Source organism: Ctenopharyngodon idella, chromosome 3, assembly GCF_019924925.1.
Source record: "Ctenopharyngodon idella isolate HZGC_01 chromosome 3, HZGC01, whole genome shotgun sequence".
NCBI classification, from domain to species: domain Eukaryota; kingdom Metazoa; phylum Chordata; class Actinopteri; order Cypriniformes; family Xenocyprididae; genus Ctenopharyngodon; species Ctenopharyngodon idella.
In genome coordinates this window covers 36,489,936-36,516,325 of record NC_067222.1, presented here as the reverse complement: position 1 = coordinate 36,516,325, position 26,390 = coordinate 36,489,936, and the positions used below count along the sequence as shown (strand labels likewise).

The window sequence follows — 26,390 nt, the reverse complement described above, 5'->3', positions numbered from 1 at the left end:
ATATGGGTTGAAACATTTTAAAGTGGTGACATACAGATCAAATGGTATGAAATAAATGAATAAAAAATGCTGTGCTCAGACATGTTTTCTTCAGATAGCTAAGCACATCAATGTATAATTGTCAGCTGAAGCTGTGAATGCAATGTTTTAGCCATGATTTGTTTTCACCTTCTATATGCATTGGATACTATGCAAAAACCCTAACATTTTGTCTTATAAAATCTATACATTTCATGTAATTTCATTTTTATTATTCAATTTCATTTTATTTATAAATGCAATATTATAAAATAAATACATTTTATATGTTTTTTCAAGAAGAATCGCCAGCCTCCTCTTTCTAATAAACTTTTAAAAAATATTCATAAAAAGAAAATATTCCTAGTTTAATGCAACATAAGAGGTGCTATCCTAGTCTTTGAAGGAGGTTTCTCCAAATAACCCTTTTGTGTAGTATTGTGTCTGACCACTAGATGTCAGCATTCTCAACAGTTGTCTCATACCGTGATAAGCCTCCACTATCTCAACGTGAGTTTGTTGCGGTGGGCATCGGGATCGTTAGCTTGGTTATTCTTCACTCACTCACTCACACTGGATTAGAGATCATCTCACCGAGTTTTGTCGGCAGGGAGGAGTCGCGTGGCGTCTACTAACCCACACACGGACATTTCGACTTCATAAACACCTTCCCCGGTCATTTAGGGCTAATAAGGACAAAAGGACGGAGGAGTTCCACCGTGGGAATGACGGAGCCACCGACAAACGCTTGGCATTAATCTCGGCCAAAGCAGGGGATATACATTTCGTAACCGGCTGGTATTGAGAGCAACCTAAGTCTTGGATCTCGGAAGGTTTCAGCTCGAAATTAATGCATATCTTAGGGCTGGTGTGCATGCGTGTAGTTTTAATGAATCCAAACAATAGGCAGTTTGGAGAGGGGAAGTAAGAGTAATACACGCTTCCTTGTGTTTAGCAGTCAGCCGGCAGGCAGGCAAAGCTCAATTCCTGTTTTATACAGCTGGACGCTTCTGAACAGTGTAGATTTGACAAATAATTAGCTCTTTACCGTTGCATGTTGGTCAAACCCCTCGTTTTACTTAACAACCAGCTTTTGGTTTCTCTCCAGGGACCGCAGGCGCTTTAAACAACTAATCGCTTTTAGCTCCATATCACTATGGGTGAAGGACGATAGATGTATATTTTACAGGGAAGAGCAGATTTATGCGTCGCTTTGTAATCTTATGACATTGTTTAAACCCTGACAGAAGTTTTAAACTTCCTGCTTTAGTTTTTCTCGGCTCGGAGTGTTATTGTCATAAAGATTATGGCAGCCGTTGTGAATTACTCTCCTCCATGGTGGGTTAACCTACTGCACAGACTGCCTCACTTTAATCTGCAATTTGAACAAACCAGCAGTGATTTTCGCCCAGAGGACTCATCATACCAGCAGGTAAGTTCATGCATTACAGTAACCCTGCTGCTGTTTGATACTGCAACACCACGTGTTGATGAAATGCTGTTCGGTGATATGAAATGTTTTGTGTTGAAAAGGTACATAACAGCTAGTGTTGTTCATATTTAGTATAATTCTGCTATTATACTTGTTAATTAAGTGATTTGTGATTGGTTTGAGACATAAATTGGCTAGTTAGTTCCTATATTTCGCCTCTGTCTACTAAAATAGTTCCCAAAGAAGCCAAAGCATCAAGCTTTGCGTGTCACTGAGCAAAACAGGTGTTTGTACCGAATTCTGACCCCTGCCAGAATATTACTCCCCAGTATAGTCAGGTTTAGGATACTTCTGGAACATTTGGATCAGGAAACTAAAAGACAAAGTAAGTTACAATTCTATCAAACTCTAAAAAAAAAAAAAATCAAATTATGGATTGGAAGAATATCTCCAGAATATCAGAGACGCAAGTAGAGACACATCCTGTCCAAGTACAGGCTCAGTGAGCAGCACAGTCTATATAGCCATTGAGACCAGCAGACGCAGAAAGAGTTGGTTATCAAAAGAGAACAGACTTTTGGACATATCTGCCTCACTCTCACTGTAGGACAGGAGAGATTGAGGCAGATATGCACTTCCTCCTTCACTGTCACAAACTGAAATCAATAAGAGACCTCTACATAAACAAATTCATAAACATAATAAAGACCTTTACAGCCATGACTGAAGTAGGACAAAATTAAGATAATACTGATATGTGTAGATGTGCCACAGCCTGAGAGACAGCAGGTGAATGTGTGTTAAAGGGTTAGTTCACCCAAAAATGAAATTTCTGTCATTAATTACTCGCCCTCATGTCGTTCCACACCCGTAAGACCTTCGTTCATCTTCGGAACACAAATTAAGATATTTTTGATAAAATCCGAGGGTATCTGATCCACACATAGGCAGCATTGCACCTTTTGACGTCCAGTTGAAAACATGATTAAAAAAGTCAATGTGACTGCAGTGGTTCAACCTTAATGTTATGAAGCGACGAAAATACTTTTTGTGCGCAAAAACAAAACAAAAATAATGACTTTATTCAACAATTTGAACCGTTGTCTTACATAGTGAACTCAGTACAGGCCTCCTTGTTTACGTCCGAACGCCGGCTCATTATTGGCCGGATCCTGTGTCAGCATCACATGCATGCGTCGTGCTGCTCACGTGTTCAGCTTCGGCCAATACTGAGTTGGCGTTCGGACGTAAACAAGGAAGCCTCCACTACATATGTCATCGGTTCAAATTGTTGAATAAAGTCGTTATTTTTGTTTTGTTTTTGCGCACAAAAAGTATTCTTGTCGCTTCGTAACATTAAGGTTGAACCGCTGTAGTCACGTCGACTATTTTAACCATGTTTTTAACTACCTTTCTGGATGTCAAAAGATGCAATGACGTTGCTGCCTATGTGTGCTTCAGAAACCTTCAGATTTAATCAAAAATATCTTAATTTGTGTTCCGAAGATGAACGAAGGTCTTACGGGTTTGGAACGACATGAAGGTGAGTAATTAATGACAGAAATGTCATTTTTGGTCAAACTAACCCTTTAATGTGTCTGACCTTAATGTGTTACCCTACTGTCCACCGCAGTCACCCAAATGTGCTATCAAATGGACACGTTTCAATTTGGTAAACTGTTGTAGTATAGTTATAGTTATAGTATATAGTTACAGTTATAGTATTTTCTTCTATTATTTTGATATTAGTTTTTATTTATTTATTTATTTTACATATATTCCAAGCTTTGGCAATATTGTATTATTTAAAGTCATGCCAGTAAAGCAATTTTGAATTGAATTGTTTAGGTGTGGGGGTGGGGTTAACGGCTTCAGCAAGATGGGATAATAATTTTGGCAGGGAGTCAAAATTCGGCACAACACCTGTGTTCAAGTTATGTCTAAAAGATTGTTTTTACAGGGAAATTCTAAAATGTATAATGAAAAATGGTTAATGTGGCATAATGTACTATCTAAAACACTGACCAGGGAAAACCAATTTTGTCACATTTTAATACTCATTTACTACTAAGACAACGGCGCCGTAATCCAGGTGGAAAGACAATATTTTTACATTAGATGTCTTCTTCCCCTTAGAAAACCTATATAAAGAAATGCGTGGTGTACTAAGACATTGATATTAAAAAATTGAGTTCCATTTACTCCTCATTTTTGATGCACTCTGTATACAGGCAAACGTGAGCCAAGAATATGAATGCAATGTTGATGTGAAACTTTGTTGCGTTCACATTTTAAACTCCTCAGCTTGCCTATAAATAGAACGCATTTGTTTGGTCTATTAATATCACTGTCTTAGTACATTAAACCACGTTTTCTTAAACTGTTTTCTAATGCTTAACATAATATATTGTATTTGATTATAGTGCCATTGTCTTAGTAGTAGGTAGTGTTTAGGCAAGAGAATTGGTTCGGTTGTTGTTTAAGTACATTTTTCACTTTAAATGATTTATAATATCTTGTATTTATGAAATAAATGCCACCACATTGTCATAATTATGAGTGGGAAACATTTTTTTTTGTGCACAAAGTTTCTAAGTTCGGGGCGTGTCAGTGAAAAAACATGGTGGATGCAATGGATGTGTCTGTTGTTAATGGTAAACTTGTTGAAGTGTATGACTTTTAGGTTTATCTACATTTAATTAGTTGCGTGCATAAAATACAATAGTATTGCACAGTAGTAATGTAAATGTATGTACCAAGAAACCCTGTACTTTGGTGTGAAACATCTCTTTGCCTATCGCATTAGAGGACCAGAACAAACTGTTCATTTTAGAGTTAATGGGTAACTTATCTCTTAAAGAGATTACACATATTTTTTTATGTGCACATTTATTTGCCGATCATTCTTTGATGACTTCATAATTGTTATTGTTAATGCTTTCATCTCTCTAATGCTGAACACACCCAGGCATGGCTTTTCAAGGTAGACGGTAGACTTCTGAGCACTCTTTGAACTACTTGGCTGTAGGCTTTCATTATAGAGACAACAGATGGCCTACAGACAAGCCAGGAGTGCCATCAGCCATGGTGACAATACGCCTAATCAAAGCTCCTTAAATCAAGTTTGGCCTTCACTCTTGTTCGCTTTATATAGGGTTGGGTTAAACCAGTTGGAATACTAATGTAAAGAAGCCATGCCTGGTCATCACCATCAACCCAAACGCATGCAGAGAGCAACTTTTGAAGGACAAATTTAGTCATTTGAATGAAATTGAGAAGCCAGGTGGTACAATATATTGTCAAAACTATTGGCACATAATCATGATTTGTTGCACTTAAAACAGGTTATTCACGGTGAAATGTGTACAGTCACAATAGTTATCTGATGTCTTGTACTTAAATGGTCAGTTTAATGGTTCACGTTGATTTAGACATCTCTGATCACAAAATATGGTGTTTGCTCTTTTAATTTTTATATTTATATTATTATGCAGTAGGGTTGTCCCGGTACCAAAATTTCAGTACTCTGTACCAATACCAGTAAAATGTCACGGTTCTCGGTATCAATTTCGGTACTAGAGCAAAAACTGTTGAATTAAGTACTTTAAAAAATGTTGTCCCATTTTGTCTCGTCCATTGGTTATCGCTGTCAATCATCGCAATCATTGTCAATCCAGAAACTTTGCAGTGTACTTATCAGCATGAAAAACTAAACTTTTATTCAGATTGTGAATGAGTAATAAGCAAAAAGTAAGAGAAGAGCCTCTCCTTATAATCTAAGGCTGTCAATCTCTAAAGCACAAGTGAAAACTCCCGTTATAATAAAAAAAAAAAAGCTGTCTTAATTGTATAACGAATATGTCATTTACATTGTGTTTACACTTTGTAATGAAAGGAACAAAACAAAACCGTGCATCTCTGATAGGCTATTGCGTTCACAAGCTCAACAGATATGATTGTGTTTGGCTGCATTGCTCAACGCTTGTAAAAACATGCATTTCTGTGGGAACCAAATATACTACCCGGTGCTGCAGAAATGCTGGTACCATCAACACCTAAACAGTCATACAGGTGATCATTTGTTGGGGTGGTAATGACTGATTGGGTACTGTTAGTAATTTTGCTAATTGTTTTACCTACACATAATTTAGCCATAGTCAACATAGTTTTGACTTCATGATGCATACCATTCAAAAGTTTGGGGTTAGTACGATTTCTTTTTGTGTGTGTGTGTTTTTGAAAGAAGTCTCTTATGCTCACCAAGGCTGCATTTATTTGATCAAAGATAAGGTTATATCTGTAATATTATGAGATATTACAAATGTTTCCTATTTTAATATAATTCTAAATGTATAACGTGTTTACCTACACATTATTTAGGCATAGTCAACATAGTTTTTTACATCTTCTAATTATCACCTTGACACTGTTTGGTTAAAAGTAATTGCAAAAAAAAAAAAAAAACTGAAGTTAGTTAAAAGATGCCATTTGCTTTTATATTTGGTTATTTTAATGAATTGCAATGAAATTTATGAGTGTGACTTCTGTATCCACTGTCCAAATGTCTAGACACTGTCTTAAGGCCAGTGTATATGTTCACATGATGATGAGAATCACTTCTCTTTCAGCTGGAAAGGTAGAGGAACTAGAGCAAGGCAAAAACGAGTGGATTCATTTAGACACAGCAGTTGCAAGCTGACATAGCCAATATAATGCTTAGTTCCTGCTTGTCTTCTGGCTTTTTTTTTTTTTTTTTTTTTTTACTGAAAAGTCGGTCACAGATGTTAAAAGTCACTCAAGAAAGCAGCTGAGATGGAGAGCAGAGGTGAAGTCAGAGAATTCAGTGCTTCTGGGTCATAAAGCCCAGGATAGCCTGTCAGCTGTTTGAAAATATGTTTCACCGAGCCAACAGGATTGGAAGAATGTCTTAAAACAGCATGGCAGGAGCAGTCTTAAGCACAAGAGACTTAGATGAAGCAAAGATTTTCTGTTTTTACAGTTGTGCTAAGAGGTCTATCCCCCTCCTGTTAAATGCCATTGACATCAGATGCATACAGTGGGTACGGAAAGTATTCAGACCCCCTTAAATTTTTCACTCTTTGTTATATTGCAGCCATTTACTAAAATCATTTAAGTTCATTTTTTTTTTCCCTCATTAATGTACACACAGCACCCCATATTGACAGAAAAACACAGAATTGTTGACATTTTTGCAGATTTATTAAAAAAGAAAAACTGAAATATCACATGGTCCTAAGTATTCAGACCCTTTGCTGTGACACTCATATATTTACCTCAGGTGCTGTCCATTTCTTCTGATCATCCTTGAGATGGTTCTACACCTTCATTTGAGTCCAGCTGTGTTTGATTATACTGATTGGACTTGATTAGGAAAGCCACACATCTGTCTATATAAGACCTTACAGCTCACAGTGCATGTCAGAGAAAATGAGAATCATGAGGTCAAAGGAACTGCCTGAAGAGCTCAGAGACAGAATTGTGGCAAGGCACAGATCTGGCCGAGGTTACAAAAAATTTCTGCTGCACTTAAGGTTCCTAAGAGCACAGTGGCCTCCATAATTCTTAAATGGAAGATGTTTGGGACGACCAGAACCCTTCTTAGAGCTGGCCGTCCAGCCAAACTGAGCTATCGTGGGGGAAGAGCCTTGGTGAGAGAGATAGAGAAGAACCCAAAGATCATTGTAGCTGAGCTCCAGAGATGCAGTCGGGAGATGGGAGAAAGTTGTAGAAAGTCAACCATCACTGCAGCCCTCCACCAGTCGGGGTTTTATGGCAGAGTGGCCCGACGGAAGCCTCTCCTCAGTGCAAGACACATGAAAAAACACCTGAAGGACTCCAAGATGGTGAGAAATAAGATTCTCTGGTCTGATGAGACCAAGATAGAACTTTTTGGCCTTAATTCTAAGCGGTATGTGTGGAGAAAACCTGGCACTGCTCATCACCTGTCCAATACAGTCCCAACAGTGAAGCATGGTGGTGGCAGCATCATGCTGTGGGGGTGTTTTTCAGCAGCAGGGACAGGACGACTGGTTGCAATCGAGGGAAAGATGAATGCGGCCAAGTACAGGGATATCCTGGACGAAAACCTTCTCCAGAGTGCTCAGGACCTCAGACTGGGCCGAAGGCTTACCTTCCAACAAGACAATGACTCTAAGCACACAGCTAAAATAACGAAGGAGTGGCTTCACAACAACTCCATGACTGTTCTTGAATGGCCCCGTCAGAGCCCTGACTTAAACCCAATTGAGCATCTCTGGAGAGACCTAAAAATGGCTGTCCACCAACATTTACCATCCAACCTGACAGAACTGGAGAGGATCTGCAAGGAGGAATAGCAGAGCATCCCCAAATCCAGGTGTGAAAAACTTGTTGCATCTTTCCCAAAAAGACTCATGGCTGTATTAGATCAAAAGGGTGCTTCTACTAAATACTGAGCAAAGGGTCTGAATACTTAGGACCGTGTGATATTTCAGTTTTTCTTTTTTAATAAATCTGCAAAAATGTCAACAATTCTGTGTTTTTCTGTCAATATGGGGTGCTGTGTGTACATTAATGGGGGAAAAAATGAACTTAAATGATTTTAGCAAATGGCTGCAATATAACAAAGAGTGAAAAATTTAAGGGGGTCTGAATACTTTCCGTACCCACTGTATATAAAGATAACACATGAACAGTTTAGAAGCACATCTGCATGCATGAAGATAAAGGTCTGACTTCTAGCCACTAGATTTTATGTTATAATTTATGACAAGTGCCCTTTTGCAGCACCAATTAGTCCTGCATTCTTCATTTCTTTGTTAGCAATTCAATAATTTAAATGTTTTTTTGTTTTCCTTTTGTTAATATACAGGAAAATAACAGTCCAGATAAAAGTCTAAATTTTTATCAGCTAAAGAATATTATCAGCTTTCTTAGATTTGGAATAATAATAAATAAATAAAATATCTTTCATTTTTAGGCGCATTGACATTTGTTTTTGCTGATAATATTACAGTTTATGGCAGAAATATTGAAGAAAACAAATCTGAATTTCCACTAGGCATACAAAAATTGCATTTAAATTGTTTAATTGCAAAAAAAAAAAAAAAAACAACAACACACACACACAATTCTTTCACAAACCTTTTAATTTTACTGACAGGACCAACCATTAACTAATTTATTGACTGAAGAAAATCTTTCTGACTTAATCATACACGTTTAAAATTGACAAGACTCTCAAGAAGCTTGTACTAGCAGCCTGTTCTCTGTAACATTTGTCTTGGAGTTAAAGCACACAGTGAATGATAACAGACAGCACAGCTGAGGATGGGGGAGAGGGAGAGAGAGGACACCTGCTGCCCATTGAATGGCGCTTGTTCACAGGATTGAAATTAACTAAAGATGTCATCTTGTTTGGCCACTAGTTAGGGGTTAAGCTCACTCCTGATGTCCTAGTTAGGGTTTCTTTGATGCGCTTATTTGTGAACTTTGTCCTACTTTTAATTTCAGCTCAGTATTTTTACTTTTGATGGTCTGTTTCCATTAAAAAGAACAAAGGCAGACTCGCTTTTAGCACAAAATCATTATTTATTGATGCTGCTGCCTAAATATTCAGTTGTTGAGGACTGCTGGGCTTGTAGCGCTGGGTGAGATGACAGGTTATTAATGTTGCTCTGCAGACTGTGTCAAGAAATGTGAAGTTGCAAGCTAATGCAATAAATGCATGTACTGAAGATAGTTTGGGTAATGAGTTTTAGAAATAAACCTTTGGGAAAAACATTTCACTTAACTTTATTTTATAGCAATAACAACATACAGTAGTTGTGCTTTTTTAGTCATAAATTATTTTGAATTTTAAAATTTAATTTTATAAACCTTTAACCTTTATAGATAAGGAATGATTGTGTCTCATGCTTACCAAGGCTGCCTTCACAATACATAAATACAGTAAAACAGTAATATTGTGAAATATTATCATTTTTAAAAAAGCTGTTTTCTATTTGAATATATATATATATATATATAAATTGTATTAAAATGTAATTTATTCCTGTGATCAAAGCTGAATTTTCAGCATCATTACTCCAGTCTTCAGTCACATGATCCTTCAGAAATCATTCTAATATGATGATTTGATGCTCAAGAAACATTTATTATCAAAATTGAAAACAGTTGTGCAGCTTAATATTTTTGTGGAAACCGGGACAGTTTTTTTTTTTTTTTTCAGGATTCTAATGATGAATATAAAGTTTAAAAAACTTTTTTAAAAGCTACAAGTGAGTTTAGGCATCACAACATCATAACATACAGTATGAAAAATTAATATTCTGAAATTTGCTAAAGATTACATTTAACTGTTATCAAATTACTAGTATTACAGATTTATAACAAATTTAAAAAAAAAAAAAAAATGAATAGGCCCAATTAAATCTCAAGTATAATGACTGGTAAAGCTAAATTAAAAATATCTTTCGTATTGTTTCCCTATTTGTTTTGGGGCCACCATTCCGTTTGTGAACTCAAGTGGACTGAATCAATGTCTAATATTCTAGTTGAACCTCACCCTTTCCCATCCCCAAACAATTGTCATTGGCCATCAGTGGGTATTGCATTGAGAAAAGCATGTCTCGTATGTTTACAAAGGCCAGGACTGTGAGAGTTTGAGCAGTGCTTCTCACGAATTGTCATGGATGAAAGCCAAGCTGTGAAGAGGAGGTCCAGTCAGCTGGATGATGGATGAGACTGGAGCTCTGGGTTTGTTTGGGTGAGGACAGAACTGCCAGTGGATGAGAAGGGCACGCAAGGCTAACTTGAGTGTGCCGCCACTGGGTTGTCTGCCACAAGTTGATTAGCCTAAATTTAGTTTGGGAAATCTCGTATAGTGTAGGATTTCCATCTAGAGTTGGGGAATGAGTATGTGAACAAGTTAAGAGTAAACAGACTTGGTGTAATTTCATATCGACTTGTCAAAAGAGGTGGTATTTTCATATCTCTTCATCAAACCATGTTAAACCATGTGTTTACTTACAGCTTGGACTGTTACTAAGTGGATTTGCTGGAGTCTAAGTGTATTTGAATTGAAACAAACAACCCCAATATTGGAGTTTTAAAAGTAAACATTTAAATCCATAAACAAGGCTTGTTTTTTGGAACATATTTACTTGCAGCTTAAAGGAACACGCCACTATTTTTGAAAATAGGCTCATTTTCCAACTCCCCTAGAGTTAAACAGTTGAGTTTTACCGTTTTCGAATCCATTCAGCTGATCTCCGGGTGTGGTGGTAGCACTTTTAGCATAGCTTAGCATAGTTCATTGAATCTGATTAGACCGTTAGCATCTCACTCAAAAATGACCAAAGAGTTTCGACATTTTTCCTATTTAAAACTTAACAATTCTGTAGTTACATTGTGTAAAATGAGCCTATTTTCAAAAATAGTGGCGTGTTCCTTTAAGGCCAGATTATTAGCAAGTACCATGATTAGATTCATGATTGTATTCAGAGATTCTACTGGAAATTTGTTTAGCGTCATCCACCTAGATTCTACTCAGATCTGTAAGAAATTGGGTTTTATCCCGGCTGCATTGGGAGTGTCATGATAGCTGAACCTCACAAACGTTCTTCAAGCACCAGATTTAACAAACCGATCTTTACTTAATGAAATTGTTTGACAAGCGCAGTTTCATTCCTGTGTTTTTATTAAAATGTCAAGCTTAACCCTTGCCCTTTTCTTAAAATTGACTACAAGCTCGCTTTAAGATCTTCCTCCATCCATTTAACAACAAATGGACAGAAGTCCCTGTTCTAATTTTTCTTTTCTTTTTTTTTTTTTTTTTCTTTTTTTTGAATAATCCATTTCACAATTTGGAAGAAAATATCTGTTACTACTTCCATTTCATTGAAATTTTAAACTCTAGCCAGTTCATTTTCAAAAAAAAAATTGTTGGATGGGAAAGTAAAGAATGACTGTTTGCACAACTGAAGACACCAACAATCCATAATTTGTCTCTTAGTTGGAAGGAGATTAGTTAGGGGCTGTACTCACTATTGAACCTTATTTACCTTATTTAAAGGCTAAGTTTAATTCAGAATTAAAATTTCCTGATAATTTACTCACCCCCATGTCATCCAAGTTGTTTATGTCTGTTTGTCTTCAGTCAAAAGGAAATTATGTTTTTTGAAGAAAACATTCCAGGATTTTTTCCGCTTATTCCTCGTCTGGGATCATGTACAGCCCTTTGAAATTGCAGTTTAAATGCAGCTTGGACCTTCAACCCGTTGGTAGCAGTTGAAGTCCACTATATGGAGAAAAATCATGGAATGTTTTCCTCAAAAACCTTAATTTCTTTTCAACTGAAGAAAAAAAAGACAAACATCTTGGATGACATGGGGGTGAGTAAATTATCAGGAAATTTTAATTCTGAAGTGAACTAATCCTTTAAGAACATGTGTCCAATCCTGGTCCTGGAGGGCAGACATCCTACAGAGTTTAGCTCCAACTTGTCCCAAAATACCCACCTGGAAGATTCTAGTAATCCTGAAGACCTTGATTACCTTGGTTCAGGTGTGTTTAATTGAAGTTGAAGCCAAATTCTGCAGGACAGTGGCCTTCCAGGAGCAGGATTGAACACCTCTGCCCTAAAGGGTTCATATTAGTGCATAAAGTGTTCATATTTGTTCCTTAAAGTGTACACATTAGTACCTTAATGATACATATTAGAACCTTTTTGAAAGGGTGCCACTCCAGTGACACTTTTTTTTTTTTTCTTTTCCTTTTTTTTACTGAGTGTGTGAGCCAGAAGAGTCATTAATATTTTTGTCCAGTTTTGCCAGAAGAGAAAGATTGTAAAGTTTATGTGAATTTTAACTAGTGTTCTCCATTGAATTTGACTTCCAAGCTAACAGATGTAAACTAAAAGAATCACAGTTTTGATTTCAACAGTTTTAACCACTATTTTACTAAAAATATCATGGTTGATAATTTGCCTTGTAGTGGGAATGTGAGTTTGAGCACAGCTTGAAGTGAAAATTTGAAAAACAAAACCCCTACATGCTTTCCCACACCCACTCCCCAGGCTGGCGGTGGGGGAGGTTGAAGAAATTCGTGACTGGCCTCTTCATGTTGTTGGGGGAGCACTGGAAACATTTCCATTTTTGATAATTGTAGCACTGGTGTTTGTTGAATCATTTTATTCATTCTAGCGTGTCATACTCAGGGATGTCATTGTGCGCACAGGAAGCGAGAGCAGGGATGCTGCTAATCTGTTTTGTCAGCGTGTTTGCATAGTGCGACACAGACTGACGACGAGCCCGTCCTGTCGTCAGGCCAGGCAGGAAACACAAGCTGTCGCTCATTGTGGCTTACTGCCAACTAATTCATCACGTGGTTGGCTAGTTATGAAGATTTCTGAGGGAAGCCATTCATGGAACGATGTAAACACAATCCTATTTGAAATATTAATGTCTCTGCTTTGGTTTGACTCCAAATCTGATCTGCAGGGCTGTTTCTTTTACAGTGTACATTTGTGGTTAGGTGTTAACTACTGACTTCCTGTGCATGTGTGTGGGAAGGTTTATTGCCTCCAGTCTGCCTTCAAAAGCTGAAATGCTTTTAACATCCTTTCTGAAAGTGTTTCTAACTCCTCCCCAGATTACTCTTGGTTTCCCAAAGAAATCTCTGACCCAGATTTGGCCCCTTGCTGCTCCAACAGCAAATGAAAAGGGCCTAACTCTTTTCCATGACTATGTGGAAGGTATATTGCTCCCTGAGGAAAATTAAATCAGTAGAAAGTGATGCTTTGGGATATCATTGTACATTTTGGGGTTTAAGCACAACAAGATTTTACTTTTAGAGTGTAAAGATTTGCTTGAAAATGAAGTTAAACAGCTTTGCTTTTTCAGAAGGAACACATATCTCTGCCTATGAGATGCTAGTTTGTCATATATGTTTTAAATATGATTTCCTGAAATGGCAGCTATATAATTTCATGTATTAAAAACTCAAGCACATTTACTTTGTGTTGAATTTTAAGGCGTGTTAAGCTTTGTGCATATTTTTTTCTACTGTTAAATTTAGATATAAAAACCTTTCAAATATAAATGAGATTTGTACTTTATTTCTTACTATTTACAACTAGGGCTGTAAATAGAATAAAGTCACGAGTTTAGTCTTTTAGGCGCTGTTTACACCTGGTATTGAGATGCGTTTTGGTCAATCGGATCATAAGTAGATGAGGCAGACACATTCCTGTTTACACCTGGTGTTTTAATTCGTCTCTTTTGTCCACTTTCGACCACTTCTGTCTTGATTTCTTCGAGGGGAAGGTCTATGGGTGGGTAAATGTATTAGTTTTTCAGATCTTTCGATCTAATAGACAAAATAAGCTTGCACAATTTACATATGAACGCGTCCGGAGACGACAGAAAAACACGGAGAGCATCAGCTTTCCTTTCTGCTCTGACAGCCGCAAGACCACGACGAATGCGGTGAGCGAGTATTAGAAATCAGGAATGGTGAGAGAACATTGTGCTTGGTACATTTTTCATCTCCAAACCAAACTTGGGTCTTCAGCCTACAAAGTTTAAGCGTGCTTCCCATAATGTTTATGCATTAAGTTAGTAGGTGGAAAGTAGGCAGTCTTCTTTTGGCTGTTCGAACGCCTTCGACCACATGAGCGTCTACACTAGGAAAGCAATCTGGTCGAATGAATAAAATGTGCACAATGCGTGGTTTCTGTTACCCACATTTGTGCCACACCACCCACAAAGATGCCTTTTTTTGGAAACTACATGATATTTCAAACCTGTAGCTTAAGTTCCTATTTTGTTTGTGAAGCCACACATATTTATAAAAATGTGTCATTTCCTGTGACAGCTGTGACATTTTTCAGTGTCATTTCTTAATACATTCACTCAAAAGCTTAGAGCTGAACTATCCTAGACTCCTATCGTAGGTCTTGTGCTTCAGTCTCTGCCAGACTGAATGAAACTGTCTGTGTGTTTGACTGCTGTGCCACATTCATTCAAAGAACCACATCCACCGTCTCCTATAAGAGAATCAAGCCCTTTCATAGACAGCTCTGAAATGAAGATGAGGTCGATAAACGATTCAGTGTCACTTGATAAAGCCGGATTCTTTTTACTGATCTTCTGAATCACATCTCAGTGAGTGAGTGTTTATAGTGTCCCTTAGAGAAGAAAAGAGATGATGGACCTTATTCACAGACTGTGTTTCCACAGTTATTAACAATGTAAATCTAAGTGAATAGTCCTAAGTAAATATATGAAAAAAGTGTCTTTGCTTAGTAGAGCATAGTAAGATTCCATGTGAACAATTATTTTCTTTGAAACATGACAAGGTAAAGGGTGGTGCATATTTTGCAAATATCAGGAGGATGGCCTACAGCCAGGAGCACATTTCAGCACAGTGAACTTGTGTTTGAAATGCTGCTGTTGTTCTTGGGCAGTGGTATCGCTCAGCGGGGTCTTTAGCTGCGTTGTGTCCTGAATCAGCATATGGAAAGAGGAGATCCATTAAGATAATCTCCTGAAGATTACCGTCTGTTTAGAAAAGCTGAGTCTGGGTCTTTTCCTGTTAACAGCAAAAGGAGAAACGTGGCAGGATTGAAATCTCGGTAATTGCAGTGACCTCCTTGGCGCAAGTTCTCACAGGAAAACGCGTTTCAAACATCTAACCGGCGAGGAAGCCTCTCGAAAACACGTAGATTGTATTAAATTTGCATTTGGCAGATGCATTTATTTAAAGCAACTTGCATTTTATTCAATGTACACATCAATTTATGCATTTTCTGGGAATCAAACCCATGACCTTGATTTTTGCAAGTACCATCCTCTACTGTTTGAGTTACTTTTTTCTTATTTAATACTTGGTTTTCTTATTTGAAACCAATTTAGTAGATGGTAAATTGGCCTCCAAAGCTCATGTTTCTTCTACCATCTTGTACTAGTGCTGATTATTCAATGGCGTTGTATGTTTATATAAAGCCACAGCATTCTGCCAGTACGCGGAGATGATCTCATGGGCGCAGAGGCTGTTAATCACGTTCTCCAAACACATTGTCGGGGGTTGTCAGCTATGCCTTACTGGCAAGAGCTGTTATTCTTTGTAAATGAGAGTATTTAAGCACTGATTAATCATATCAAAAGTGCTTACTGGCCATTCTCCCAGATGGTGTTGGCACCAAGTCACAGATTTCCTCATCCTGTGTCGTCATATCACCCATCATCATCATCATTCACACCTCATTTGTCTCAAAAGAGTTCCTGTTTCATATTACCTATTGTTGTGTTGGTTGGTTTTGGGTTTGAGTCTGACAAAAGTGATGACAGTGAGTGATTAGTCTATGGCTGGTAGTTATGGTTGAACTGATTAATTTCAGCTTGAGAGTTGATGATTCAGATGATCCATTGAGAACTATATGTTTGAGACCCTGGTCGATCAGATCACAAGTTGAACAGATTTTGTTTACATATTTAGTGAAGGGTCACGATAATCAACTAATCATCAAACAACTATTTAGTCAGTTAGTGATTTTGACCAGGAAAGAGGTTCATGTGCCATTTGCTAAGAGATAGTCTTCAGTAAAGTTGTCTCGGTTGGTTCTTTATCCTAAATATGTGTCTGTTTGGTTATTCACCTGTTGGCTTAAAAAATAATCATAAACATAATGTCCACGTGTCTGTTACCAGTCGGCACAACCTTCACTGTCTGCTTTTAAACTCTTACTCAGTGAAAGATTCAGAGGGCCTCACAAAAGATTCAGTTTTCTTGAAGTGCCACTGTGAATAGTGGACATTGTGTTTTGTGGAAAAATGATTTTCAGTCTATTCAACACAAGGCTTAATTGTGCTTCTAAAATTAGATCAGGGTTTAGCAGTTGCCTGTTTTTTTGGAAATAATTTCCCATGTTTCTCAGTCACACATTGCTGTAAGTCAGGAATAAAGTAATATACACATTATCCAAAGTTAATCTAGAGGTCTTGACTTTAAACCCGTGCAAAACACAGGGGTATCGATATTTTTAACTTTCTGCAATATCCAAAGACCCATCAGCTGGTCGACCATCGTGACTGATCCTTGGTTTTGAGGGCAGATTGACTACTCTGAAGGGTGTGTTAACTGAGGTAACCTAATTACCATGGCTTATGTCTAGTAAAGAAGAGCTGTGAAAGCTTGTTATTCTGTTGCATTATCCTAACTCGAATTTTAACTGGAAAAGTGTTTTAATTGATATAATAGTGATATTTTTTTTATTTAATGGTGAGGCAGACGTTTATCAGTCTGGTGCACATTATACCATATCCTGGCTGGAAACAGTCCACTTATCTGGAAAAGACCGAATGACTGACATGTAAAATGACCAGCTAGTGTCCAGATGGAGCCGAGTTCAGTGATCCCACAATAATAGACCAGTGTGCAGTGTGGTAGCTCATTCAAGTAGCTGTCCATAGCAATGGCAAAACAGCAAATAGCAAACAGAAAATACACTACCATTCCAAAGTTTTGGGGTTGGTAAGATTTTTGAATGTTTTTGAAGGAAGTCTCTTATGCTCACCAATGCTGCATTTATTTTAAATATAAATTTTTGTAACATTATAAATGTCTTAACTGTCACTTTTGATCAATTTAATGAAGCCTTGCTGAATTTTCTTTCTAAAAAAAAAAAAAAAAAAAGATAAAAAAAGAAAAATAAATGTTAGACCCCAAATGTTTCAACGGTAGTGTGTGTGAACTTTGTGTTCAAAATATCCCTTCACCCAAAAGTACCAAATACTGCTATTTCACGGGCATAAAACAAAATTAAATAAATTTATATTCTTAGATATCTTGTTTACTTTTTAACAGCTGCCTCAAACAAAAGGGTTAGTTCACCCAAAAATGAGAATTCTGTCGTTAAATACTCAGCTTAATGTCGTTCTAAACCCGTAAGACTTTCGTTCATCTTCGGAAAACACACAAAGATATTTTTAATAAAATCTGAGTGATTTCTGTCCCTCCATAGACAGCTACATAACTACCACTTTCACGCTTCAAAAAGTTCATAAAGAAATCGTAAAACTAATCCATAAGTATAGAGCAGTTTAGTCCAATTTTTTTGAAGAGACATGATCGCTTTATAGACCTTATTTACCAGAGAAACAAGCGCACTGCCATCTTTAGAATATTGTCTTTGAACTTCCGTTTTTGCGGTAGCTTTGTATATTTCTATGGCATCGCTGTTGAAGAATAATTAGCTGGTGAAGTGGATTTACCTGTTGTAGAGTTAAAGTTATTGTGAGCATTGTAATGTTTAAAGCAGATGGCTTAACAAATGTCAGTAGACCGGGAAGATTTTAAAACGAGCAGTTCTTTCATAAATACATAAGATCGCTGTGGAAATACAAGCCGGAAGTCAAAAGACAATGAGCGCAGCGCTGAAAAGGGGCGGGGCTACACAAGGTCTATATGATGAACAGATTGAATTGAGGCTTTTATTCACGTAACTTTATTCAATTCACACATCAGTTGTGATAAACGGAAGCTATGCTTGATGTGCGAGAACCAACAAAGTTCATTCTCGTGTGTTACACAACACGTTTGCGCTTCTGCAAGAGGTTTGTTCTCACTCTTCAAGCAGTTTCGGTTGAGCTTCTATTTATGTTCGCCGATCAATGTTTATATGTGAATAAAAGCCTAAATTCAATCTTTTCATCATATAAAATGATCCAGTCTCTTCAGAAGATTTGAACTAAACCACTCAATTCATATGGATTAGTTTTCGATCTCTTAATGAACTTTTTAAAGCGTCAAAGTGGTAGTTGCTCTGATTTTATAAAAAAAAAAATCTTCATTTGTGTTCCAAAGATCTTACGGTTTTGGAACGACATGTGGGTGAGTAAATGATGACAGAATTTTCATTTTTGGGTGAACTAACCCTTTAATCCACAACTTCAAGTTCCAGCAACTAGTTGTTCCTCAGAAGGTGTCATTGTGGCAGTCTGGTACCATGTTAACACAACTGTTGGTGGTCTGATATAGCTGTGCACTCTGACCCAAAAACTCACCAGGCTCATCTGAGACTAATAAGCCCAAGGAATTACCTTGAGAAGAACAATCAGGCTTTGTGTTTTAAAGTAAATGCACTGAGCAACGATGCCCTTTTAGCATTACAGACTGTGCTTTTAAGACTTGCTTGCTTTTCCAGTCTGACTCGCTGGGCCCTTTTGAACCAACACAATAGTTTTCCCAGCTCTCCTGTGATCACACACTGTGAGCTTGATGGACAACTTGGCACAGGTTGAAAGCCGTATGGAAACTTCTTGATTTGGGAGATTTGAAGTGCTTACATGTGAGGAGGGGTTCAGTGAGTCCGTGCAGATTAACTGATTGGATACCAGGCCAAACCCATCATAGGTGTCTCCGTTTGACCGAGTCCCTCGGTAATCGGGCGCGACCAGAATTGGGTCAGTTTTTAAGGAATTTGAGTGCGGATGATCTTGAAGTGCTTAATCCCTGTGTGGTTGTCACAACAAGATTGTCAGAGTGAAGTGTGTGTCTTAACCGAGAATAGCTCTGACCTCATTATACACAAAACTTCCCCTGCAGGTTATTTGTCACGTGATTTGCAGCAGGAGACTCGGCTTAGAGCAACCCACACACCGTTTTCAGTGTTAATAAAAAGGGACATTTTTCAAGGTGCCAGTGATTTGTCTTACTCAAGAGTCATAAAACTGAGTCATAAAACTGAAACTGAAATGAACAGCAGAAAAGAAATCTAACACAAACTTGTTGGGGTGGGTTCAACAAATTAAGTCATTTATTTGTTGCAGCAAAGAGGTTTTTTTTTTTTTTTTTTTTTTTTTTTTACATTTATGAGCTAATATCAAGGCACACTATTTTCCTTTATTTTTACAAAATTGGATGTAGAATTGTTTTTTATATCTGTGAAAACTAAATTATAATAGTGATTGTATTCTCATTATTTCTTGTTTTATAAAGCATAATGTAGCATAAATATGTTTAACAGTTATGTAAATGTTAAAATTTTAAGCTTTTTAATTATTTGTTTTGGAGGCTAAAGCCCGAAGTATACTTCAGTTTGTTTCTTTTTTTTTTTTTTTTTTTCTTTATTGGATTTGTCTACACAGAATAATACCAAACCCATTCATCACAAGTTCAAATTCCGCAAAATGATTACCCTGACTAACAAAACAATATAATTTTAATTATTGTGCTGCCTTATGAATCAATAAAACAGTAAAACAAAATACCTAACAATAAAAAAAAAAAAATCAGAACAACATGATACATACATATAAATACATAATGTAAAAAGAAATTATTAAATAAATAGAAACATAAAATAAAAAAGCTGGTGGGGAAAAGGTGGTGCTCAGCTTAACTGTTTGTAGAGTCAGCCAGTACTTTATCCAAAAAGGAAGGCCATATCATAGTGATATATCAAGTGATATTTTTTTTTATTTATTTATTTATTTTTTTTAAAGCTTCATACAAGTAAATACCTCTTTAATACACATTAATTGTAGGGGGTGACACATGCTTTCACTTTAAAATAATGAGACATCTTGCCAATAAAGTTGCAAAGGCCAGAACCTTTTGCAGTGATGCTGGAAAGTACATTTCAGATGGTTCTTCAAAGATGGCTGACAGAGGATTTGGATCAAGGTTTATATACATCAGTTAAAGGGATAGTTCATCCAAAAATGAAAATATTGTCATCATTTACTCACCCTCAAATTGTTCCAAACCTGTATGAGTTTCTTTCTTCTGTTAAACACAAAAGAAGATATTTTGAAGAATGTTGGTAACCAGACAGTTGACACCATTGATTTCCACAGTAGTTTTTTTCCTACTATGGAAGTCAATGGCTACCGTCAAAAAATCTTCTTTTGTGTTCCACAGAAGAAAGAAAATCATACAGATTTGGAACAACTTGAAGGTGAGTGAATGATGACGCAATTTTCATTTTTGGGTGAACTATCCTTTTATGAACATTTACTGTACAGCCGAACATATAGTGAATCAAAGTATAGATAGTGTGGGCGAAAATAAGCAGTCAACACACGCGCGCTAGAATATTTCATCTTTGTCCGGTGTCTGCGTTGTTTGTCTCCAAAAGTTATGACCGAAAAAATGTTTTTGAATTTGTTTCAACTAGAGTTGCGGGGTATCTCTTAAATCCCTCACACAAGTGCTTGTCAACGCAAGGGTCTTTTGTTGTTGCGTCTCCAGTAGATTGTTGTTGTTCCATCTCTTCGGTTTCTTTTTCAACTGTAAAACAATGGCCCAGGCCAGTGTCGCCACCAAAAAAAATTCAAAGTGCATGCATGAGCTGAGCGTACAGATTATGCATGGCTAGAAAAATCTGGCTAAAAAATGTACTTTGCTGCTGAAGAAATTTGCATCATGCAAACTGTATGCATAGCTTAGCGTATGCATAAAAAAACAATGTTTACTTTGAGGTTAATGTTCCAAAATTGAAGGCTCATACTCAACAGTTGACGTTTGTAAAGAATTGCTCTTGTCTTGTATATTATGTATTCAGAATCTTATCATTCAGCCCCATCTTTAACACTGTCTTCTCTTCTCTTGCGCAGTCCATCCTGCTGTTGGGCAGTGTAGCTCTGGCCTGCTTGGCTTTGGACCTCCTGTTCCTCCTCATCTACTCCTGCTGGCTGTGTTGCCGCCGTAAGAAGAGCTCCGAGCAGCCGAATGCAGACTGCTGCTGTACTGCCTGGTGCGTCATCATCGCCACCCTCGTCTGCAGGTGAGTCTGAAAGCATTTTTCCCTCATATCCTCTCTGTCAGCATCTCATTCAGGCGGAAGATGACACTTGTAGTCTCTACTCGTGTAGTTTGGTCTCCAGTGAGATGCTTTTATCAAATGTTTCCCAGCTGTAAAAACCCATTCTGCTTGTTGGAGTGTAAAAGAAGTGTTGCATTATCTGAAGGGCTGCGGGGTTTAATTTCTGGAAGGGAAGTCATTTCTGCACTTATCTCTGTAGTTCATTTGGAGCTTTCCCTAGGCTGCTGTGCGGCTGTATTAACACCTCAGACGCCGCTAGCTGCAGGCGTTGATTTAATTTAGGGGTGCACCAATACTAAATTTCTCCACAGATATCCGATTATTCAGAATGATATCTTTCGATGCTGATTGTGGAGATAGTCTGATGCATATTGCACACAAAAATGGGCAGTTCAGGCTAGTGTTGTCTCAAGTACAGACTTCAATACCAAGTCAGTACTGAAATTTTAAAAATGTGATGCTTTGGGCTCTGTTGAGCGGATTTGTAAATACCTCTGATTGGCCATTTTGTTCACGTGCTCATCATGTATGTCTGTGATTGGCTACAGTGATCACACGGAAGTGTTTTAAAGCGTTTTGAGAGTGGGAGCATTTGAAAGCAGGCGTCTATCAGCAGACCGGTGATAGACGCCTACTTTCAAACGCTCCCGTGTGTAAGCTCTCAGTGAAGAGTGTCATTGATGACTATTTACAACATGTTTTTGAAGCAATTATCATTGTTGACATATATGTTGAGTGCATCAACACAATGGCCAATCAGAGGTGTGTACAAATCCGCTCAACAGCACTCAAAGCATCACATTTTTAAAATTTCAGTATCAACTTGGTATTGAAGTAGGTACTTTTGACAACACTAGTTCTGGCTGAAATCAGCAGTTGTAATCTGATTGGCTGGCTTCATGCAACTTAAGGGAGTAAAAACACACAGATTGTGTTGTTCAGTACATCTGGTAAAGAAGTTGTGTTATGAAGCAGGTAAAAGCTTGATATAGTTAGTGCTTTTGAAGAAGATCTAATCTCTGGATTTACTAAAGTTTGCCAGGTTAATGACATCAAAGTTTCAGTCGGAAGTCAACTACATAGCCATGAGCCAATAATTGTGTTATTCAGGTAGCTGAACTTGAACCAGCTTGCTTGGCAAGATTCTCTTCAGGCCGTTTCTCTGCTATGACAGTACTTTTGGTTGTTGCTTTGTTTTTTGACTTGTGTGGTTCCCAGGGTTTGAAAAAGACCAAAAAAGTCAGAATATGTTACCAACAATAAACAGTAGGGGTGCATTGAAATTTCTGCTACCCAAAAAAACAAAAATCAAAATTCAAAGTCAAAATTGTTCCAGGACAATAAAAATATAATAATACAGTTAAATGTAATTGTGAGTAAATCTCAAAATGAATATCCATTTTTCATTCTGTACATTATAATGTTGTGACATTATAATTTACCTGTAGAATTAATAACAATCAAGGTTTTATTTTTATTTTTTAATTATTTAGGCAAAATACTAGTATAGAATTTTAGGTTCCACATCATTTTAAGTTGCCCTTGTTACAGTGTAATTATACAGTTATGTGCTGAGTAATATCAATTAACAACATGTAGTTACTATAGGGTTTGGTTTAGGGTTAGTTGAATGCATGCATAATTTACAGTTATTACTATACTAACTGCATGTAAAATGTGAAACAAGGGCACTGTAAAATAGTGTTACCAAATTTTAATATTGGCCATTTGTTATTTTTTTTTTCAGTATTTGACATTTTAATATCAGTGCATACCTACGAATTATAGGTATTATAATTTTAATGTCGCTTTTTTTTTTTTTTTTTTTTTCAGCTTTCTGCCAATTTTAATGATTTGTAGGTGACTTTTCATGATCTTGTCATGGTCATTTGGATCTCATCGAAAGAGTAATTGCATTTTTAATGCAAATTGAGAAAAATGCACATCTGACTCCTTGAGAATCCCCTTTGGGTCCCTCCACACACAAGTGTTGGATTAATCACAGGATGTCTATTGATTGGTTGGGAAAATTTGCTGAGTTGATGGATTGACCATTTCATTGGCTATTCCTAGTGTATTGTGTCGCTGATGACAAAGTGCTGAGCTGCAGAATAAAGTGGGTTTGTACAAGAGAAATCATTACTTCAAATACAACCTTCTGTCTGGGGCTGTTGCTATAATGCATGCCACCACAAAGAGCGTTTCTGCTGTCCTTCACTCTATTTTTCCTTCGTCTTCTGAATCGACCACAGTGCTGTTTTTTCTTTCAAGTGCATTATAATCCATTAAAATTCAAGATGTCAAGACATTTCTCTGAGCGAATTCAAACCACTAGAAGGATTCATAAACAAACAGATTGCATTAGCAATGCTGGCTTTTGTTGTGATGATCTTTGAAAGTGAAATGGACGGAAAATGTGAATGAAAAGAATTTGGTGGGAAAGTTGAGGCTTGACTATTATCCGGCCTGTTGCTATGGCAGCGTCTTTCCCGGCAGTGCCTAACTTGTGGGTTCTGGCATTATAGCCATCAGCAGGGACTCACAAAAAAAGACCACCACCCTTTTCCTCCACCACCCCCCGTGTCTCATGACTGCTCCTCATGTTTTGTCCATGTTAACGTGCGCTCGCTCTTTAGGGAGTCCGCCTGTGATAGTGTCGGCATGAGAGAGGGCCTGCTGTGTCTCTCTCCTTCAGTTCATGTTCTTAGCTGAGCAGTCGGGCAAGATGACAGGTGAGAACTTTATAGTCACTATGAGTTACACACCAAGCAGTAAATCTTGTCTTCGGTACATGGTCTATTTTTTTCCCCAGCTCGGAAGTTATAAAGAGCTCAAAGACAAGGCAAAAACACACAAAGGAGTGTTGCTGTCTCTTCATATCTTCTTCAAAGCCATCATGGAAGCAAAATGGGCCCTAATACTTACTTACACAAATCCTGGTCTTATTTGGATTGATTTATGAGTGCACATTTAAAAAAATAAAATACACAACACAACGTTTTTGTCTGTTTTATTTTTTCTTCTTTGTTTTGTTTTTGGTTTGCTTGTTTTTTGGGGGGTTTTTTTCAGTTTGGTGGGTTTTTTTCTTTTTCTTTGTTTGTTTGGTGTTTTTTTTGTTCTTTCAGTTTGTTTGGTGTTTTTTGTTTTAGTTCGTTGATTTCAGTTTGGGTTTGTTTATTTATGTCTGTTTTGTTGTTTTTTGAAGGGGGAAATTATGTATTTCATGTGGGCCTAATTATTTCAACCATGAAGAGCTAGTCTCGCACATACACTCGCTCTCACACAGAGTATGTCTCGCTCTGTCAGTCAGTCACACATTCAATACATTCTCTATATCAGTTACTGAAACTCTTCTCTCTTTCTCTCTCATGCTTACTGCTGTGAGTGTGCATGTAGAGCAAGCATCTTGCCTTCTGTGAAAGTCTATCACTGCACATCTGGTCCTGTGTGGAAGTAGAAATACAGAGAACACTTTCTCTGTCGTCTTCACAGGCTCCCTGCTGATTTTTCCCCCACTGGGAGGAAGATGAGCTCGTTTTCAACACAAACACCATTAATAATCATCACACCTGCGAGGGACATGACTCAGGATTTCTCGTAATGTGATATTAATATTCTCATAATATAAGCCTGCAGTCAATAATGCTTTAGGCTGGCTTCATTCTCATTTTTAAGTGGTACACTTCAAGTATGGGAAGAAACGTTACTTTTAAGGCTACTCAAGTGAAGTTTTACCTGATATGTCTGCTGTTCTTCCCTCCGTTTACAGTCCTGAAGACGATGGATTGACTGTGTGTGATGCTAAGCTTTTGTGCGGATGCTTGCAGAACTCTGCCATACTGTCTGATCTAGACTAAACTGTCTTATCTTCTTGAACACCAACATAGTGAACTGGTAAACTGATCTGAGAATATCCTACTTTATTTTCTGATGTTCCAAGTCAGACTAGTGTTCTTGTTCATGATATTGATGTAGGTCAAGAGCCTGGCCATTAAACAGTTTCCTTGCAGAGTCAGTCCTGCTAAGCATGAAGTTATGAGAACTGAAGTTGAGTATTTACTCCAAAATGGTTTTGCAACACCTAGTGAAATTCCTTGGTGCTCACCTTGCTTATTAGTCCCAAAACCAGATTTAAACTTTTTGCTTTTGAACAGGCTATCGCAAAGTGAATAGCTGGGTTCTTTTCCATTGCCCCGCTTAGAAGTTTGTGTGGACAGAGTCTGTTTTGCTAAGTATGTGACCAAGCTTGATCTTTTGAAAGGCTACTAGCAAGTTTTTTAACACCTAAAGCTTCAGAAATTTCTGCCTTTGTATTGCCCTGTAACTTTCTGCAGTATTCTGTTCTCACCATTGGGATGCAAAATGCACCGACGACGTTCCCGAGGATGATGCATGAGGTACTGGCTAACATTCCAAATAGTGCAGCTTACTGGGATGACATAGTTATCTATTCTAATGAGTGGCAAGACCCAGTGCGTCCCAGTACGGAATTGTGTTGTGTATGCCTGTTTGTTTGTCTACTTTGTTTCCGCTCTCCTAAAATGAGTAGCGACAGTTGATGCTAATCAGCCCTCCTGACTGTCTCCCTCTTCTTTCATATTTTTGATGAAATCCAAGAGGTAAGTGACTCATCCATAGACAGCAATTTAACCAACACTTTCAAGGTCCAGAAAGGTACTAAAGATATTGTTAAAACAGTCAACGTGACTACAGTGGTTCAACCTTAATTTTATTGATGAGAATACTTTTTGTGCACAAAAACAAAACAAAAATAATGACTTTATTCAACAGTCTCTTCTCTTCCCTGTCATTATCCGTATGCAGTTAACGCAGTGAAGGCTTCTGTGTTTACGTCCGAATGCCGGCTCAGTATTGGCCAAAGCTGATCACATGACGCATGCATGTGATGTTGACGCAGGAGCCGGCCAATAACGAGTCGCCGTTCTGACGTAGAACCTGGAAGCGTTTAATGTAAACAGCGTATGAGAATGACACAGAAGAGAAGATACTGTTGAATAAAGTTATTTTTGTTTTGTTTTTGCGCACAAAAAGTATTCTCGTCGCTTCATAAAATTTAAGGTTGAACCACTGCAGTCATGTCGACTGTTTTAA

General features: G+C 37.5%; 1 protein-coding gene across 1 annotated transcript in view; it reads left to right on the top strand.

Moving 5' to 3' along the window:
* The first annotated feature begins 525 nt into the window (after positions 1 to 525).
* Positions 526 to 26,390, top strand: part of ttyh3a (tweety family member 3a) — a 68,240-nt gene continuing 42,375 nt past the window's right edge. Inside the window, exons 1-2 of the mRNA XM_051886387.1 lie at positions 526 to 1,450; positions 21,070 to 21,239. Coding sequence (XP_051742347.1) covers positions 1,325 to 1,450; positions 21,070 to 21,239 — 296 coding nt within the window. The 5' untranslated portion in view covers positions 526 to 1,324. The remainder of the gene's footprint in view (positions 1,451 to 21,069; positions 21,240 to 26,390) is intronic.